General features: G+C 34.5%; 1 protein-coding gene across 1 annotated transcript in view; it reads left to right on the top strand.

Moving 5' to 3' along the window:
* LOC150104459 (NIF3-like protein 1) overlaps positions 1–19090 on the top strand; it is a 157289-nt gene that overhangs the window by 17876 nt on the left and 120323 nt on the right. The window contains exon 2 of the mRNA XM_090395556.1: positions 18841–19087. Within this exon, the coding sequence (XP_090251682.1) occupies positions 18841–19087 (247 nt within the window). The remainder of the gene's footprint in view (positions 1–18840; positions 19088–19090) is intronic.

Raw genomic sequence — 19090 nt, 5'->3', positions numbered from 1 at the left:
GCCATTACTATTTAACTTATATATTAATGATATTGGTGAAGATTTGGATGGAGATATTCAGTTGTTTGCAGATGATGCAAAGTTGGGACGAACCATAAAGAGTAGTGAAGATGTTGTGGCCTTGCAAGAAGACTTGAATAAATTGAGTGATTGGGCAAGCAAATGGGGATGTGAGTTCAATGTTGCAAAATGTAAAGTTTTAAAATTTGGAAAACAAAGATGGGATGCAGAATTTATGCTTGGTGAGAATATATTGTTGGAAGTAGAGGAAATAAGAGATCTGGGGGTGATAGTGGATAAGGATCTAAAATTTAGGGGACACATCGCCAAAATTGTGAAGACAACACAAAGACTTCTGGGAATGATGCGGAGGACACTGACATGTAGAAGTAGGGAGATACTTGTTCCAATGTATAAGGCTTTGATCAGGCCACACTTGGACTATTGTGCCCAGATTTGGTCACCGGGTTTTCAGAAGGATGAAGAGATGTTGGAAAGGGTCCAAAGGCGACTGACTAAGGTAGTTTCTGACCTCTGGAATGTTGAGTATGAGGAAAGATTGAAAAGATGTAATTTGCAGAGTCTCGTGGAGAGAAGGAAGAGGGGAGATATGATAGAGACCTACAAGTTGGTAAGGGGTTGTTATAGGATCAATGGTGGAGAAGTTCTACAGAGAATAGTGGGAGATCAGGGGAGAACCAGAGGTCATCCCTGGAAACTGTATAAGGAGGGTGTGAGTAAGGGAGTGAGAGGCAGGTTTTTTTCGTGCAGAGTTGTGAGTGATTGGAATGCCTTGCCTGAGAGCGTGGTGTCTGCAAGTAGTTTGAATGTGTTTAAGACACGGTATGATGAGATGTGTGTGTAAGATAAAAGGACCTCCTAGATGAGTCTTTGACTCCATGAGGTCTTGTTTAATAATAATAATAATAATAATATTTGGTAACAGCAGTGACAGACTATATTCTTAAGGCAGGAGGATAAATTGATTTGGAGTGAAATGGATGATTAGAGAGAGATCAAAAAAGAACTATATAAAGTATATCATTATTAATAGGCATCTCCATGAAATCCCAAAACTGATTAGTATTATGAAAGGATAATACTAATCATTATTTACATAATGCCTATTATTCCTCTCCTTAACTCATTTGCTAATAATGTGCTCAGCATCTCTAGCAACCCATTCCATTCTTTTCAAACTAAGAAGATAATCTGTTCCTCACGTGTCTGCTTTTAGTCAACTTGTAGGATTGTTCCTTTACTCTTTCCACACTTGTCATGTATTGAAAAATTTTCTTTGTATGTGTTCTGTAAAACCCCTTTAGTAATTTGTTTTATGATAATACTTCTCTTCTGCCTTTCAATCCAATTTTCTAACCCACAGACTTTGCCTCATAGGGAGTATTCTACAGATCTATCACCAAGATAATGACAGATCTGTAGACATGCTTACTTGCATCTGGATCCTCTGCACCGCTTTCTCATTACCAAGAAACTTAATCCATAAAATCCACAGGGGTAATAACTTTTTTGTCCATGTGTTTCCAACATCCAGCAAAATAGCGTAGGATCCATTTGAGTCCATAGGCCATTTTTTTAACTTCAATTCCATGTCTGCCATCCTACATCCATGTCATCTGTTTCATTCAGCACAATGACATGAATAATGCACAGCTTGCAATCTTTTCAGCCCAACATACATCGATTTACACTTTGCTGCATTGGACTAGCAACCATTAGCTTTTCTCATGTTGCCACTGTATTTCAAATTGTCTGGCATGATCTCCTATTTCACTTTGTTTACTATTGTCCTTACCAATTTAACATTGCAGAACTAAATATTACTCCTCAAATCATTCTTAACATCATGTAAAATTAAACAGAAGTGGAACAACTTATAGAGCATTGTCACACACCACTAGTCACCTACTCCTTTATTCTACTTCACCATATATTACTTTTTGATCCATGTCTATTAGTGTCACCGACTTCATCACCATTTCCGATTTACTTTACAGATTTTTATATGGCCTTCAGTTAGATGTCATTCCATTTCCATTACTCAACTCATCTGTAACTTTATTGTAGAAAGGTGAGTAAAATACTAAGGCAAGACCTACCTTTCATAAAGCCTTATTACTTCCCACAGAGCATCATTTCCCCCTATTTACACATTTCTGAATTCTGTCCTTAATCAACTTTTTCAAAATCTTATCCATATTATAATAATGATATTAATGTCAGCTGTCTTGACAAGTGTGACCATAACCTTCTCCATGTCTCCTTTTCTACAGCTTGTCATTCTCAGCCTTGTATCCTGTGGAACTACAACAGCACCCATTGGTGCTGGATGACCTTCGAGACTTCTATGCCTTGTTTCCATAGTCTTTGATTATTGTTTCTGCCCTTCTGATCCTAGTATCTGTTCTGTAAGGACAGTGTATTCACTTACTGGTATGAGTTCTTTTATTCCTTACTCCACTTAGAATCCTCAACCATTATCCAAACCCTAGTTCTCCAACAGTTGAGCCGAAGCAGTCCAAGCCAAAAATTCAGCACATTTCCTATGGTTCCAGTCAAAAACTCCAGCTTCTCATTCAGCTTATGCTACTTCTCATAACAAGTGCAAAATAAATCGAATACCTAAGGTTTCTTCAACAGTCTGCAGAGTTCCAATCCCTTACATTCCAGCAATCTCAGAACCTATAGGTAGAATTTTGAAAAAGTACCAATTGATTCCCACGTATGTTCCTATCAACAAAATTTCTTCTTTATTACCTTCTACAAAGGATAAACTGTCATCTCTATCTTTGGCTGGCGTTTACCAAATACCATGTGAATGCAATGCCTCTTATTTTGGACAAACTGGCCGTTCTGTGGAAAAAATAATTAAAGAACATCAATATTATATTGAATACAACAAACCTCAGAAGTCTGGTCTAGCACAACACAGTATTAACACTACTCATAATATCCAGTGGGATAAAGCTATTCTCCTCCATAGATGCAGGTTCAAATATGAACGCCTTTTTAAAGAAAGTTGTGAAACTATTTTACACCGACTGAATTTAAATTGAAATAATTGTCTCTCTCGAAGATCTGGGAGACTTTTATTTTATTAAAGTCTATAAAATACTAATTATCTTAAAGATTAATTATTATTTTCTATCATTTCCTAGCACATGGCAACAATCGTATTTTAATAGGTGATCCACGGAATGTTCGTTACTTGTATTCCATTCCTATAACTGTTTGTGTGACACTGAAGATGTACTATTAGTTTTAGTATGAAATATCTGTACCTTTAATAAAAAGTTATTACTGTGGTCTTATGTGTTCTTTTAATAATAAAATAAATCAAGGCAGACTTTGTAAGGATGAAAGGCAACAAACTTGTCTCAGGTCCAAATGGCAGTTGAGCTTTCTGTTCCCTTGCCAAGTCTGGAGTGCGACTTTTGCCCTTTTTTGTTTCCACTTCACTCACATCCTGATGGTACAATGGTAGCAGCTCCTAAAGATAAGGCATCGTTTTTTTTCTTCCAACTGTTGTGTGACACAGATCTTCTCTCACCATTCCTAAAATTATACACATTATGCCTCCTCTGAAATTTCATCACAAGAACATCAGAAAAATACTCTGTAGCCTTGATATAATAAGCCTTCTGGCTCTTGTTATTCCTCATTATACTAAAAACTTGTGCTCCAGAATTCGCACCCATTTCATATCATCTCTTCAAGCTGTCATACTCATCTGGCATTTATCCAACTGCTTGAAAGCAAGCTTTATCCAACCTGTTCCCAAAAAAAGAGAGAGAAATCAACCATCCAATTATCAACCTGCTGCTTTGACTGAAATACTCTCAGTTTTGAAATAATTAAGATCAACAACAACAACAACCAACTGCTTTACTACATATTCACCAACTACATTGGTTTCCATAAATAAAGGACCAGAGAGAAAAATCACAATAACTCAGAGTGGAAAGGTTGACATGAAAATCAGGTACATTATGTAAAAATTGATGCTGTGTTATGAAAATATACAAATGAGTGATGCTGTGAGTGGTCGATGCAAATGAGACAGTTAAAAAGTGAGCATTTTGGAGTGGTTTTCCATTTCATGTTCAGAAGTGAGAATAAGACATTTTGTGATAGCAAAATTCTTGGCTATGCATGCAAGACATCATTTAATCGTTGAATTCATGTGGCAAGCCATCATAAGACGAGAAATTGGCCAAAGTCAGGCAAAACTAGCCAGATGGTTGCATGTGAGTTGTTCCATAGTTCACAGACTAGAACCAATTCCAACAGCCACAGACAGCATCCTGGAGATACAGTGAAGGAAGGTTACAACTGAAGTTGGTCTGTATGCTATGCAACCAATAGCCTGTGTGTCCCTATCTCCACACCACACCAGAGGAGGAGAGAATGTCTGAAATGGGCAAGGCTCCATGCCAACTGAGCCCAAGACCAATGGGGTCAATGTTATTTACAAATGAATATCAGTTTGCTCTACAAAGCTATACTAGGCATACTCTGATCTGGAGAGAACTAGGCACATGTTGTTATCACTCTGAAAGTGACACTTATGGTGGAGGTAGTGTGATGGTTATATATTAAAGATGCCAAGAAAAGAAATTATATTCTTGTTTAATCCTTTATCCAAGTGTAAGCAAATGAAGTTTGCACTTGAAGTATCTTCACAACTAGGCTACTTGTATATATAGATGCTAATGACTTCATATTAATTGCCTTAGTTGCCTCACTGTACCTCATTAGTCTCTATATATACAAATCGCCTAGTTGGGAAGATACCTCATGTGCAGATTTTGTTTGCTTACACTTTAAAGAAGTCAACACGAATATAATTTCTTGGCATCTTTAATTTAATTATCATACTATGAAATAAAAATATCGGTAAACAATTTTTAGCTTTCTTTGCATATGGTTTCAATTTTTAGTTTTTTTTTTTGCCAGCAAAGAATAAGTACTGGCAATTGTTTTACAAAAAGAGCGCTGATTAAAGTTATCTGTCCATAATTGATTCTTTTTTTTTCTTTTTTTACTCACCATGTAGCAGTTAATTTGAAGTTATGTGGTGTGTAAGGCAGTGTCTAACAAGACCAAATATATATGGTGGGGGTATTGTCACATATCCAGTAGGTCTGTTGCTTAATATAAAGAGAATCACTTAATATTTTAATTGAATTGAGCTCAGTTGAATCTATTGTATGTATCTGTACATGTACAGTAAATATTTTAATTTTATTTTTTAATAAACTCAAGCTTCAGTCTTTGGATAAACACTACATGCTGATTTTGAAGTCAGTGCACCATCATGGGTACAAAGCAAACATTCTAACCAACCATGAAACAATAAAATAAAATTCATCATCATCAAATTCCTGATATATCCTCAAGGGGTGTACGGGATGTGATAGTACTACATGAAAAATTACATCATTACTAACTTCCCATTTACAATTTTCCTCAAAATCAGACTGTTACCTGTCAAGGCTCCAACATTATCAGATCTTATATTTCTATCTTGTAAGACTTTTTACTGTATCATCATCATACGTATCAAGGATTTAGGCCTAGTATGGCCTGTTCCGGCCTTAGAAGTCATCGTTGAATCGTTTAAGAGGACATCCTGGTTTTCTTTTTCCTAATGGCTTGTACTTTAAGGCTTGTTTTGGTAATCTTTCTGTTTTCATTCTTTGAACGTGTTCCATCCATCTATGTTTATATTTTTTTATTTTTTCAATTACTGGTTCTTGGTTTAATTCTTTCATAATATCTTCGTTTCTTTTGTGATCAAATAGGGTATACTTTGCAGTTTTTCTCATAAACTTCATTTCTGCTGTTGTTAATCTTTGTCCTTTTGTTTTATTGTCCAGATTTCGCTTCCATACATTAAGACCGGTAGGGCTAATGTATTGTATACTTTTAGCCTGGTTTGTTTTTGAACTAAGTTTGGTTTAAATATAGAGTTAATTACTCCTGTTATTTTTAAATATTTTGCAATTTTATGTTTATATCTTTTTCATTTTCATAAGTGATCATACATCCTAGGTAGTTAAATGAATTCACCTGTTCTAAGATCTTGTTATCTAATACTATTTTAGTTCTTGCTGGATCTTGTCCTTTAAAGGCCATAGTTTTTGATTTTTCCGTTGATATTATCATACCATAATCTTTGGATATCTCATTTAGATCTAAAATAGCTTTCTGTAAGTTATCTTCAGAATTTGTAATTATTATTTGGTCGTCTGCAAAGAGGAGAGTGTTTAAGTTAACTGTAGGTGAAAGTTTAATTCCTTGATGTAAATTTTTACTCCATTTTATTATTATTTCATTTAAGTAGATATTAAAAAGAGTTGCTGAGAGGGGACATCCCTGTCGGACCCCTTGGTTTATCTCTCTTGTATATGATAGCTCATTTTACTTTTTACTGTATCAATCCACCTATATCTTGGTCTTCCTCTGTCTTTTTCCTGCCAACCTGGCAGAGAACACTTGTTTTGCTAATCTTTCCTCTCCCATTCTGTTTAAGTGGCCATACCATCTGAGATTAGCTCTGCTAACGCACTCCTGGATGCTGACAATGTCAAGTTCTTTCCTAATGGCCTCGTTTTTAATATGATATTGCCATTGATGCCATCTGTTAATGCACCTAATCTTTCTCAGGACTCGTATCTGTGGTCTGTAGTTTTTGGTCAAGTGTTTTACTTCTAACTCAGCTCTCAGATCCATAAGTTAAAATTGGTGTGAACACTGTCTTGTATACAACTAATTTAGTGTTTTGGCTAATTTCTCTCTTATTCCATATGAAGGGTACAGGGGAAAAACAACTTCAGTCCAATTTTTGTGAATTTAATGCTGCCATCTGTTGGGGATTAAAGGAAGGTTTCATCTCATAAATACGACTTTCTGCATAAACAACCTCAGTCCAGACAAATGAATGGAGAATATTTCTTAAACTTGGGAAGAACACCCTCAGTCCGAGCGGTTGTATGGAAAAACAACTTCGGTCCAATCACATCAACTGTCATCACTATTGCATCAGCCATTATTTTCTTATCAATGGTTAGTTGAATGTGAAAATGATAAGTGATTATTCTAATAGTTCTAATGAAAGTGAAGCTGATACTAAAGAAAAACTTGCAAAGATAGGACTAGAGATGTAATGAAAATTCTTCGCGCAACAACGCACAAAATTGGTCCCGACTGTTTATGCAAAAGGTATCGTTGTTTCGAAACTATTCCTGATGCCGAATGAAAAAGAATTATTCGTGATTTTAACTTATTAGGGAACTATAATGACCAAAACTTTTATTTAAGTGGACTAATTACAATCCTTCCCGTAATGAGAAAGCGTCCATCTATTGTAAAGAAAACTATAAAGAATAATCAGAAGAATAAAAAAATAAATAACAGAGAAACTGCGCTACAGAGCTTATACACTGCCAAAGTACCCATAAAGTTAGCGAAGTATAATGACCTACTCCACCTGTCTCAATTTTTAGAGGCCAAATTCAAAAAATTTTTCGAAGACTTGCTGTATAATGATGCTCCAGAGGGTGGTGATGACAACATTGATGACCATCCAATAGATGATTGAAATAAATGATTATTTTAAAACTACAATATTTTAACTACTTAAATTTTTGTTACTTTTTTTAACCATATTTCATTTTTTGTGTATTATTGCTTACTTAATAAAGAAGCACTTACCAACCTTTGTTAGTATAATAATTCCCTTAGTACCTATTATCTTTAAAACAAGGGATGTGATCTGATTATTATGTATAAATTACATAATTAATTAAAAAATCAGATATTACCAATCCGATTAATAAAAAAATGTGCATAACAACCATTTTTTTATGTAGGCACCAACTTTACCGGGAAAAAACCACTTCAGTCCGGCAATTTCGACAAAAAGGCCATTATTTGCCATTTGTTTTTTTAATTTTTAAGTACTATTTAAATTAATTATGCTTAATATGCATCAATGCACCATATCTATTATTTTTTTATTTTGTTATGGTATGTTTACTTGCATTTTGACAACAAGTAAAATTTAATTACGTTTTTTTCGGAAGTCAATATCGTGGACTGAAGTTGTTTTTCCCCTGCACCCTTCATATAAATTTATTCAGTTGACTTCCTACCATACCAGCTTTGTTGATTCTGTTGTCTGTTTCCATATTTAACTTACCATCTTCACTAAAAATCGTTCCTAAGTAGCTGAAATGTTTTCATTTCAGTAAGTTCTCCATTCACAATGCAGTTGATATTTTCAATGTTTCTGCCTATTTTCATTATCTTTGTCTTTTTAATGCTGACCTTCATACCATATCTATTACAACAGTTATTCACTTTAGTCAGGGAATCTTGCACACTCGTAGCAGATTTATTTAGAAGTATAACATCATCTGCATGAAGCAAAGAGTGGAGATGTTAATCTGAGATTAACATCTCCAATTTTGATATCAGGTTTAATACCATTTTCCTTCATAATGTGATTCATATAGATAATGAATAACAGAGGGGATAATGTACATCCTTGTCTCACACCAGATTTAACATTAAACCACTTTCCTATAGTTCTTTCAATTCTAACTGCTGACTTACAACTCAAATAAAGACTAAGTATTGCTTGATATACTGCCCCATTGACACCATATAACTGTAGCATTTCGAATAGCTTCTCTCTTGGCACCTTGTCATATGCCTTTTCCAGATCTTCAAAACTTAAATACAAATCTTGTCATATTCCCATGATTTCTTAACTATCTGTTGTAAAGTGAAAATCTGATCCTGAAAGGACTCTATTTGGCTTGAATCCGGCTTGTTCTTCACCAATCTTCTCTTCCACAATCGTTCTCAACCGTTTCTCAAGTATACTTGCGTATATCTTACCAGGAACACTCAGTAGAGAAATACCTCTGTAATTCTCACATTCATTTTTATTTCCCTTTTTATATATGGATACTATGAGAGCTCTACTCCAATCATCTTGAAATCATCCCTCTGTGCAGGCCTTCTGAACCATGAAGTGCAGCCACTGTAAGACTTTTATACCTCCATACTTGAGCATTTCTGGTCGAATATCATCAATTCCTGCTGCCTTTTCACATTTTAGGCTTTTGATGGCTTTTTCTATTTCAAGTATGGATGTGTATTCCTGACTGCATGCCTGGTCAGTGTTTTTTTTACCACTGTGCTGTCATCACTGCTTGTTTCATTTAGCAATTTTTCTAAGTAATTACTCCATATTTCAAGGATATCTTTTTCTCCCGTTTTCATGTCACCTTTGTCATCTCTAATTCCTTTTACAGCAACTCTTTCCTCCATTTCCGAGATTGTTGATATTTATTTTCTATGTTCTTACCAAAGTCTTTCCATGACTTGTTTAGCTAGTTTTACACAGTGTTTAGCTTTCTTACATTTGTCTGTATTCTCTAAGAGCACAAGTTGACTTATTTGTCAGGAACTTTTGATATACTTTTTTCTTTTCTTTCGCTGCCTCTTTAACTTCCTGTGTCCACCATAGAGTTCTGATTTTTCTATCCTTGCAGACAACCTCACCACATGCCTCTCTGGCTGAATCAGTCAAGGCTTGCCATTGAATCTCTAAAGTTTGGTTCCTGTTCTCAAACTGTTTCATTTTTTCTTCAATAATCTTTGTGTATTTTAGTCTACAGTTCACATCTGAGAGCTGCTCAACTTTTATTCGCTTTAAAACTTTCTTACATATTATTCTTTTCAATACGAAATTCAATTTTATCCTGCTCAAGACTAAATAGTGATCACTTCCGATTTCAAATCCTCTGTACACTCTGGTGTCCTGCACCAGGAGGAATACATCACTATCAACAATAACATATTCAATGAGACTTTTTTTATTCCTTGCCCTCCATGTGAATTGTGCACATTTTTATGTTGGAACATTGTGTTAGTAATAACCAGTCCATGTCCTGAGCAGAAATCTAACAGGTATTTGCCATTATTATTAGCTTTGCTCTTTTCCAAATTTTTCCAATATTTTTTAGTGTCTGACAATCATTTCCTACTCTGCTGTTTAGATCCCTAACAACGACCTACTTAATTTATATAAAATAAAATTTTACATAAATATTATCTTACTCTCCAGACCAGGGAATAACTGATGCAGTTGATAACATATAACAAGATAACATAAATGATCCAGTCGGCAGTGTTAACAAAGAAACTTACGTATATGAAGGGAAAGTACTATAAGTGTTGTATAAACTAAATAAGAATTTGGCAGCAGGGACTGATAGGATATCAGCATGGATGCTAAAAGATTGTTATGATGAACTGGCTATGCCTTTGAGTTGACTGTACAATTTGAGTACAGTCAACTCAAGATTGATGTGTTTTAACTGTCAACCTTTCAGTATGTCTGGAGTGGTTGTGGTGGAGATTTTGGAAAAGTTGGTAAAAGCTCACATATGGAAATGGGTTGACAGGGAATCTATGCAAAGCATAGATTACTTGTCAACTGTAGTGTAGTGGAAGCACCCAGTTTATATAGGTGCATAGAGAGTACCAAATCCAGGTCGAAGAAGGCCATGTGGACCATCTTTCTTATCGCCTCGTCTCTTTCCATTAGTAGGCAGACGAAATGGATTGCATCTGTCGTCCCATCCCACAACCTCTTTGTTACTATATTACCAAATCAATGTGGCTTTTACAAAGCCACATTCATTTGCTGATATAGTAACAGTGTCTCTTAAATGGGCATCGATTATACATTCAAAAATCTTCAAGGCGTCACAGAGGAGGCAAATGGAACAGTAGTTTGTGCAGACAGTGATGTCACCTTTGCCTTTCCAAATGGGTACTCTAATGCTAGTCTGCCAGTCAGATGGGATTTCATTTTCCTTGATGCATTTGTTGAACAGTCCTGTCAAATACCTCACCCCTTGTTGTCCTAATGTTTCTCAGACTTCTGTGGGAATACTGTACTAGCAAATAGGAGAAAGAGGAATATGATAGAGACCTATGAACTTCTGAGTCTTCATTTCATATATTGTAATTCATGCAGTCACCAATAGGGTTTAAAAGAAAAAACTACATTCTCACCCCTACTGAATACATTTATTTGATATAAATATTTATATATAAAATAGATATGTTAATGTATCAGCATGCCAAAAGCTTTTTAAAACACAGTATTATTTAATCACCTCAGCTGTTCCAGTTATGATAAAAATCCTTTCAGCTGTGCCATTTATGTTATATATCACTATCACTAACTGATGATAACTCTCTGGCCAAAATAAGATTGGTAAAACAAACACTCAAGAAGAAGAAGAAATCAGTGAAATTAATATAAATAGAGAAATAACCACAATCATTGCCAGACTAAGGATGGTACGTTTTAAAGGCATGAAAATTCAGCCAGACTGTAGTAGGAACCATGATGCATGCGAGAACTGTCCAGGAGATGAACTAACACCTGCCCATATCTATTCTTGTCCAGCAATTGCTGCTTCTGCTCTACAGAAAATTGACAATAACCCTAGAGAAAAGCTCTACACCATCAAAGTTCAACAGATTGCCAAAGCAGTTCTACAGTTCCACGGTCATATCTAGAAGCTCTTCAGAAGTTTTAATGTTGGGAAAACATTAAAACTATATTCATTGTAAATACAACTAAATTAATAATTATAAAACTATTTGGATCCAAGGCCTTCTAAAATATGAACTATACTTTAGTGATCTCTTTATCTTTCTGGTTGGCCAAGTGGTTAGCATATCTTCTCTGTAGCTAAGAGGCGGCAGGTTTGAATCCAACCAAGGACATGGAACCAATTACCATATGTAGTGCTGTGTCCTGCGCAGTGACCCTTGATGTCTTTGTGCCATAAAAAAAATCAAATAAAAAAATAATCATTCCTTTATCTTTAAAGGAATATTTTCATTCTCTCACTGACTAATTCTATTATTGGTTTGTTTAACATGAGCTTAATCAGTCTATGAGACTGAACCTTTTTTCATAATGAATTCCTACAAACAAATGTTCATTAGTCAGATTCACTCTCTTCTTTATTAGGCCATTTCTCAATGATAAAACTTCTTATTAACTTCCCTGGGACAATGCAGTGTTTCTTTATTTAGCATGCATTTATTCAAATCATCTCACTGCTTCACTGAGTATAATTCTTACCTCAGGCAGTTTTATTACAAGATGTACAAATTTATTACCAGAGAAAGAATAGTTTCTTTTACTACTTTATAAACAAAAGTATCAAAGTGGAGCTCCTTCATTAATGCCACTTTACAGTTTCAGATTTCTCTAATTCCTTCACTTGTTCTGATAGAATAAATAAATATATCCATTACTCAGGTACGAAATGTTCTCTCTGTCAGCTGTCAATCACCCATCAATCTCCTCAGTGAGTATGCACACTTGTTCCACTAAGTGGCAATCAAGAAGCTACTGATGGTTGACTCGTTATCGTCGTTGGTGAAAAGCGAATGTCCTTATGATGAACGACAAATAGACACAATACTTAACAACTGCGAGTTACAATTAAGAAAATTTAAATTATTACAATTTTCAGTCACTTGGTAAGTACAATAAATCTGAGATACTTTACATTTCGTTTTAACATATCGGTATCGGGCACATCGCAAGTGATGATTATACATGTTACAAAACCAAAGCTAATGCTAACACAGAGAAATAATTGTGAAAATACTCATAATTATAAATCATGACTGTTTTTACAACAGTACATACATCTAACATAACACTGCTACACACTACATTATTGACAAAGCTAAGTGATCACTTGATGATTTTAGTCAAAATTTTATACCTAGAGTATAAAACAACCTTTGACTTTAATTTTTTTTAAACTTTGGGTATTGTCTTATATGCCAGCATATATGGTACATCTTCCTTTGTGCTCCCACGTCTACAGTAGTAACTAAGTGTATATTTTGTCCTGTTGGCATCTGTCTTGCACACACCAGGATAGCTTCAGATTCACTGTCTGCTGTAACTCTAAGCTTCTACTCTTATTAGTTGCTTTTCTGCAATCACTGTGATATTACCCCACATTCTGTTCCTTATGTTCCTGAATATACAATATATCTTCCATTTTGTCTCTGTAACTATATCTGTCTCTATGTCAGTGAAGTTTCACTAATGTTATAATTTTGTTATGGCAAGTTCACTCATGAATGGTTGTAAACATATCTTACATTAGTACCAAGAATACACTAAGGGTTAGACAAGTCAGAGACTCTGCTCCTGATACCAAGCATGGAACTTTCCATCCTCCTGTAAGCAAAGTAGTGTTCTCGCAAAAATTTGTCTACCACTTAAAATAGTTGCAAGCATCCATGCCCATAGTGGAATTTCAACCCACAACCTGTTGGTTGGAGAATGAAGTGCTTTCCATTCAGCCAACAAGTACAGCAGTTTTTGGCAACTTAGCCATTTTTGTTCAAGTAATCAATACCAGAAACTCCCACTGTTCCTTATGTCTGCCACTAGAAGCATGCTTCTGAAGTAAATACATAAATAAACTGCAATAATGTCATAGTTTAATAAATTTAGTTAATTTTATTATACCTTTTATCTTTTGCTGTAACAGAAGTTGATAAGTGGAATCTATATATTTTTATAGTATTATATACTAACTGTATGATATATGTAAGAGTTTATAAGGCAGAAAACTAGAATAAGATGGTAACAATTATTTTAATTAAAAACATGACATTTCATCCTAATTACATAGGATTTCTTCAGGTGTAAACAACTTAAACTAGTATAACTAAGATGAAAAGCCAAACGGCTATTTTTTCTGGCGAGGTTGATCATAATGTAAAACAGTACCACATCTCCTAAGAGCTGTGTGTTTTTACATTATGAGAAAATATCAAGAACAGTGAGGGAGCTTGCTCCACCTTTGCAACGAGTTGCCGTGGTGTGGCACTACCAAGTGGTCGCTTACGCTTGGATACGCTGACAGTTCGTCGGCATGAAACGTTCAGATCGTAGTTTTCGATCTTAGTTTCGCTTACTGGCTGAAAAACAATAAGGGATTTTTATCCCCTTAACTAACTTAAACTAGTGTTTGCACCAGACAAACAAAGATGACAATTACTGCATAGTTATACAAGAGATTTTTTTAAAAATATTTCTCATTGTGCATTACATTGTTCAGCACATCTAAATATATTTGTTTATATTTAGATGTTTTGGATCCAATGCCATTTGCAAGGGTTTCCAAATTTATATATATAGTATATACTATATTTGGTTTTACTCCATTTCCCAAGTAAGCAAACAGACAAAAAAGTCAAGTTTGCGCCTGCACGTAATGCAAGTCTAGCTGACCCTGCATGTAGTTCAAGACCAAGGTAACTCGTGGTAAAAGTAGAATAAGCTCTGATCACTAATCTTAATATTTACCCATAATGCAAAGCACATCTCCTGGAGGAGATGTATGATGCTTTGTATTAAAGGCAAGGGGCCACTACCCAGACCGGTTTCGACCTTTATTGAGGTCTCATCAGTGGGAGCCAGGCTAGAAATATCAAGATTTTTGTCTGTTTGCTTACTTGGGAAATGGAGTAAAACCAGGTTTAAAATAGCTTGGTATCTTTAACATTTATTATACCCAAGGTAAAATACTTTCTACATATATACCATATTATATAAATGTGGGAATACACACACACACACACACACACACACACACTGTTGTATTTCTTGATTTTGCAAGTGGCAAAATCAAGAAATACAGTGAAGAAAATCAATATTTCCAAGTGCAAAATTAGTGCTTAGACTGCAACAGATAGGTATAGACCAGGGGTGGCCAAGCTTTTATAGGTCATGTATCAATTTTTTAGTTAAGATGTGTCATACAAACTTATACCACTTTTCAGGCCTTTTAAAATATGGTATATGAATGTATTTAACAGTTATGCATAAAATGATTTATTATATATATGGTAATGTAGACACTTTTAGCAGTTTTAAATAAAAGGATTTCGTATAAAGACAAGATAAACATTAATTATTTTATTGACTTTTGAAATTGCTTTGCTTTTGCTAAGCTTGTAATGTTTGGAGTTAAATCAGTTACAGAAAGCATCAAACAGTTTTTCAAATTTGAATCAGTCAGTCATGACAGTAGTTTGTTCTTAATCATTTTCATTCATGAAAATGTTTGTTCACATCTGTATGTAGTTCCAAAATGACAGATATAACTCTGAGCAAATTTTCTCAGTTCTGGAAAATGTTCACAGGGCAACGATCGCCAGAAATTAATTATATCAGAAGCATCTGGGAGTGATGGAAGTTCATTAAATTTCATTTTCAATAATGAATTGGTTTTGAGATCAATAAATTCCATTTGTATGTTACTAGGCATCATCAAGATTTTTTGTTCAGTAAGCGAAAAGGACTTTATAAATGCAAGTATGCAGTATTTTTCAGCAACATTGCTAAAATGACTGTTAAAGGGCTCTTGCAATAATCTGAGTTTCTCAGTATATTCTGGAAAGTTGCCATTATCTTCAACAGATTCACTATGTTCTTTTAAATGTGGAAATTGACTTAAATCCCTGTTTTCTAACTGAGAGATGAACAGTTTTAATTATATTTTGAATGCACTGATGTCATTTACTAAGCTAGGAAACAATTTGTTCTTGCCCTGCAGTTTCAAATTTAGATCATTGAGGTGGCTGGTAACAGCAACTAAAAATGCTACATCAAATAGCCATTTCTCATCACACAACAGGGATTTTTCCTCATGCAGCTCATCCTTCTCTTCCAGAAAATTACGAACACTTTCTTTCAGCTTCCAAAATCTACTCAGAACTTGTCCTTTAGAAAGCCAGCGCACCTCACAATGAAGAATGAGATCACCATATTCCATATCCAGCAGTTCACAATATTCTCTGAATTCTCTTCTGTTTAACCCTCTTGCTCTAATTTTATTCACACACTTTACAACTGGTATCATACCATGCTTCAAATTTAAAGTTTTTCCATGCAGAGATTCTTCATGTATAATACAGTGATACTTTAGTAGAGAACGACCTAAAAACCTTTCAAGTAAAGTTACAGTCCCAGAAACTCTACTTACCATTGACGGTGCTCCATCAATGCAAACACTGATGAGCTTACTAGAATCTAGTTGTTGATTTTCTAGACATGACTTTACTTTGGCAAATATGTCTGACCCTCTGGATTTTCCATGACGTGACTCAAGACCAATAGGTTCTTCAAAGATGTTAAAATTACCATCAATTCCTCTTATAAAAATGCTTAATTGGGCTACATCACATATGTCAGCTGATTCGTCCAAGGCTAAAGAAAAGAAAGAACAAGCATGAACATGGTCTTTCAAATGCTCAGTAGCACATGGGAAAGTTCTTCGATGCATCTTGTAATTGTTTGCTTGGACAGAGCAATTTGGTTTACTTTTCTTTCAACATTCTTATCACCAAGACATTTTGCAAATTTTTCGAGACAGGGCTTAACAACCACTTCCTCTCCATCAGAGAAAGGCTTGTGGTTTTTAGCCAACACAAAGGCAATTTCATAAGATGCCTCCAGCATTGCCACACTTTCACAACTTCGTTTAACAAATATATTTTGTCTCTTCAGTTTTTCTTCTAATTCAGCTTGATGTTTTCTATAGTGTCTGTTAAGATCATCTCTTCTATTATCTGAGAGAGTGCTTTCACAAACAATGCACACGGTTTTCCTGAAGGACCTGCAATAAATAAGAACTCATTTTCCCACAGTTCATTAAACTGGTGCTTGCTATCACTTTTTGCTTTTCTTCTGCTCATTTTCTTTTGCAAAGTAATGGGTAACTGACTGTAAAAAAAAATATTTCAAAAAGTAAAGCTTATTATTAAATAATTTATTTAAATTATTTTATCGTTTTAAACATTATGAACATTCAAAAACAGTTCTACAAGTTTAAGATAAGATTCCTGTTTTCATGAAGGCCTAATACAGTTCTATAAGTTTAAAAATCATATATATATATTTTTTTTTTCATGGAGTGTTTCGTCTCTCTCTCATAATATATTATGTCCAATGAAATACGAGATCGCATCCTGCCATAAAAAAGTCGATCCTCATTACAAAAGCTTTGCTGATGATCAGTTAAATTTTAGGAATAAACCTACTATACGTAAATAAAAAGGAAAGATATTGTATTAAAAAAACATAAAAACACATACATAAAAATACAAAGAATAATTGCAGATTTCAGTAATCAGCAAATTAGGAGAGCGGGCAAGAACTTGACATACGCGTTCAAATTGAAAAAATTTATTTTTAAATTTACAGAACTATAGTAAGCCTTTATGAAAACAGAAATCTTATCTTAAATTTAAAGAACTGTTAATAAAAACGTATAAGTTCGAAAACACAGTTGTTCACTCACATCGAATCAGAAGTTCATCGAACATTATGACACGAGAGTCAGCTGTAAACTGATTAACTGGTGACGCATGTCAGCATTTGCCGGTGCCTGTTGCTTCAAGATCAAACAAGTATAATGCGTGCACACTATAATTCAGTGGTAGATTAATTGTGTTTATATATATATATATATATATATAAATCGTATACAATTTTTTTTTAAATTTTTCTCTGGGGTTCAGTGCACCACTCCTAATCATGCAATATACCACTTTTGGCCAACCAAAAGTGGTATATACCAACCAAAATATACCACTTTTGGCCATAGGTTGGCCACCCCTGGTATAGGTTAGTGGAATGGATAGAAAATTGGCTGAGAGAAAAACATCAGAGTTGTGCATAGTGGAATACTGAAACTAGTGTTGAAAGTTTTGCTATAAATTAAAGATACCAAAAAATACTAAGACAATCGATCTGAAGTCATTAACCTTTATATACAAGTAGCTCAGTCGTGAAGTGACTTCATGTCAAACTTTATTTGCTTACACTTGGATAAAGGATGAAACTAAGAATATAATTTCTTGGTATCTTGAATTTACTGAAGCTCATGAACAAATAAGTGGATTACTACAGGGCTCTGAGCATGGTTGACAATCACTGCTGTTCATTTTATATGTAATAATTTATAAATAGTTTTTTTGGGGGAGGGGATTTTTGGTTTGATGATAATGCAAATTGAAAATGGAATTTGAAGACGAAAGGCTTATATACATGGAGGCAAGAGAATTTGAAGTGATAATGGGAAAAGAGAGAGAGAGAGAGAGAGAAAAAGCAAGAAAGAAAGATGTAGAAGTTCTAAGGGTGCACTCTAGAAGTGATGATGATAATATAGAGACTATGCTACTGCCACACTGACTACCGTTTGTGTGAACTACCACACAGATATTTTGTTCTTGTGATGATGTTATAGAAATTCTAGAAATGGTGTATAACCAGATAGTCAAGGTAATTTCAGAGCTGTGGAATTTGAGTTATGTAGATTGAAGTAAATTAATTGCCTGTTAAAAGAGAAAAGCAGTAATATGATTGTATGAATTATTTATAAGGTGAATTTTAAAAGGGTGGAAAGAGTAAGATTTTCTGGAAGCTATATAAAGGTGTAATAAGTACGAGTGTTGTGGAGTGCATGATAGGTGATTGGAATACATTACCAAAATGTTTCAAGTACAAGGACTGAATAAATTTAAAATGTGGAATGACAGATATTGTGGCATTCGGGAATGATCTGTCTTTGATCAGTCTTTGGGCTCCAAAGAAGTATGTTATAATCATAAGTGTGTATGTATGTATGTATCTGTGTAAATAATTCATTAAATAAGTCTCCTTTAATTTCTTCCTAGGTTTCTACTGTATTTCTGACCAATGATCTTACTGAAGCAGTACTGAAGGAAGCAATAGGGAAAAAAACTGATGTATTGTTTTCTTATCATCCACCAATCTTTGCACCTCTTAAAAGACTAAGCAGGCAAAAATGGAAAGACAATCTTATACTTCAGTGCATTGAGAATGGAATCGCTATTTATTCATCACACACTGCATTGGATGCTGTAACTGGTGGTGTTAATGACTGGCTTCTGAAATGCTTTGGTA

Source organism: Typopeltis vanoorti, chromosome 7 (assembly GCF_054136105.1).
Source record: "Typopeltis vanoorti isolate ZY-2024b chromosome 7, IOZ_Tvanoo_1.0, whole genome shotgun sequence".
Classification (NCBI taxonomy): Eukaryota; Metazoa; Arthropoda; class Arachnida; order Uropygi; family Thelyphonidae; genus Typopeltis; species Typopeltis vanoorti.
The sequence above is the reverse complement of the archived record's forward strand: the minus strand, read 5'-3'. Positions and strand labels throughout refer to the sequence as shown.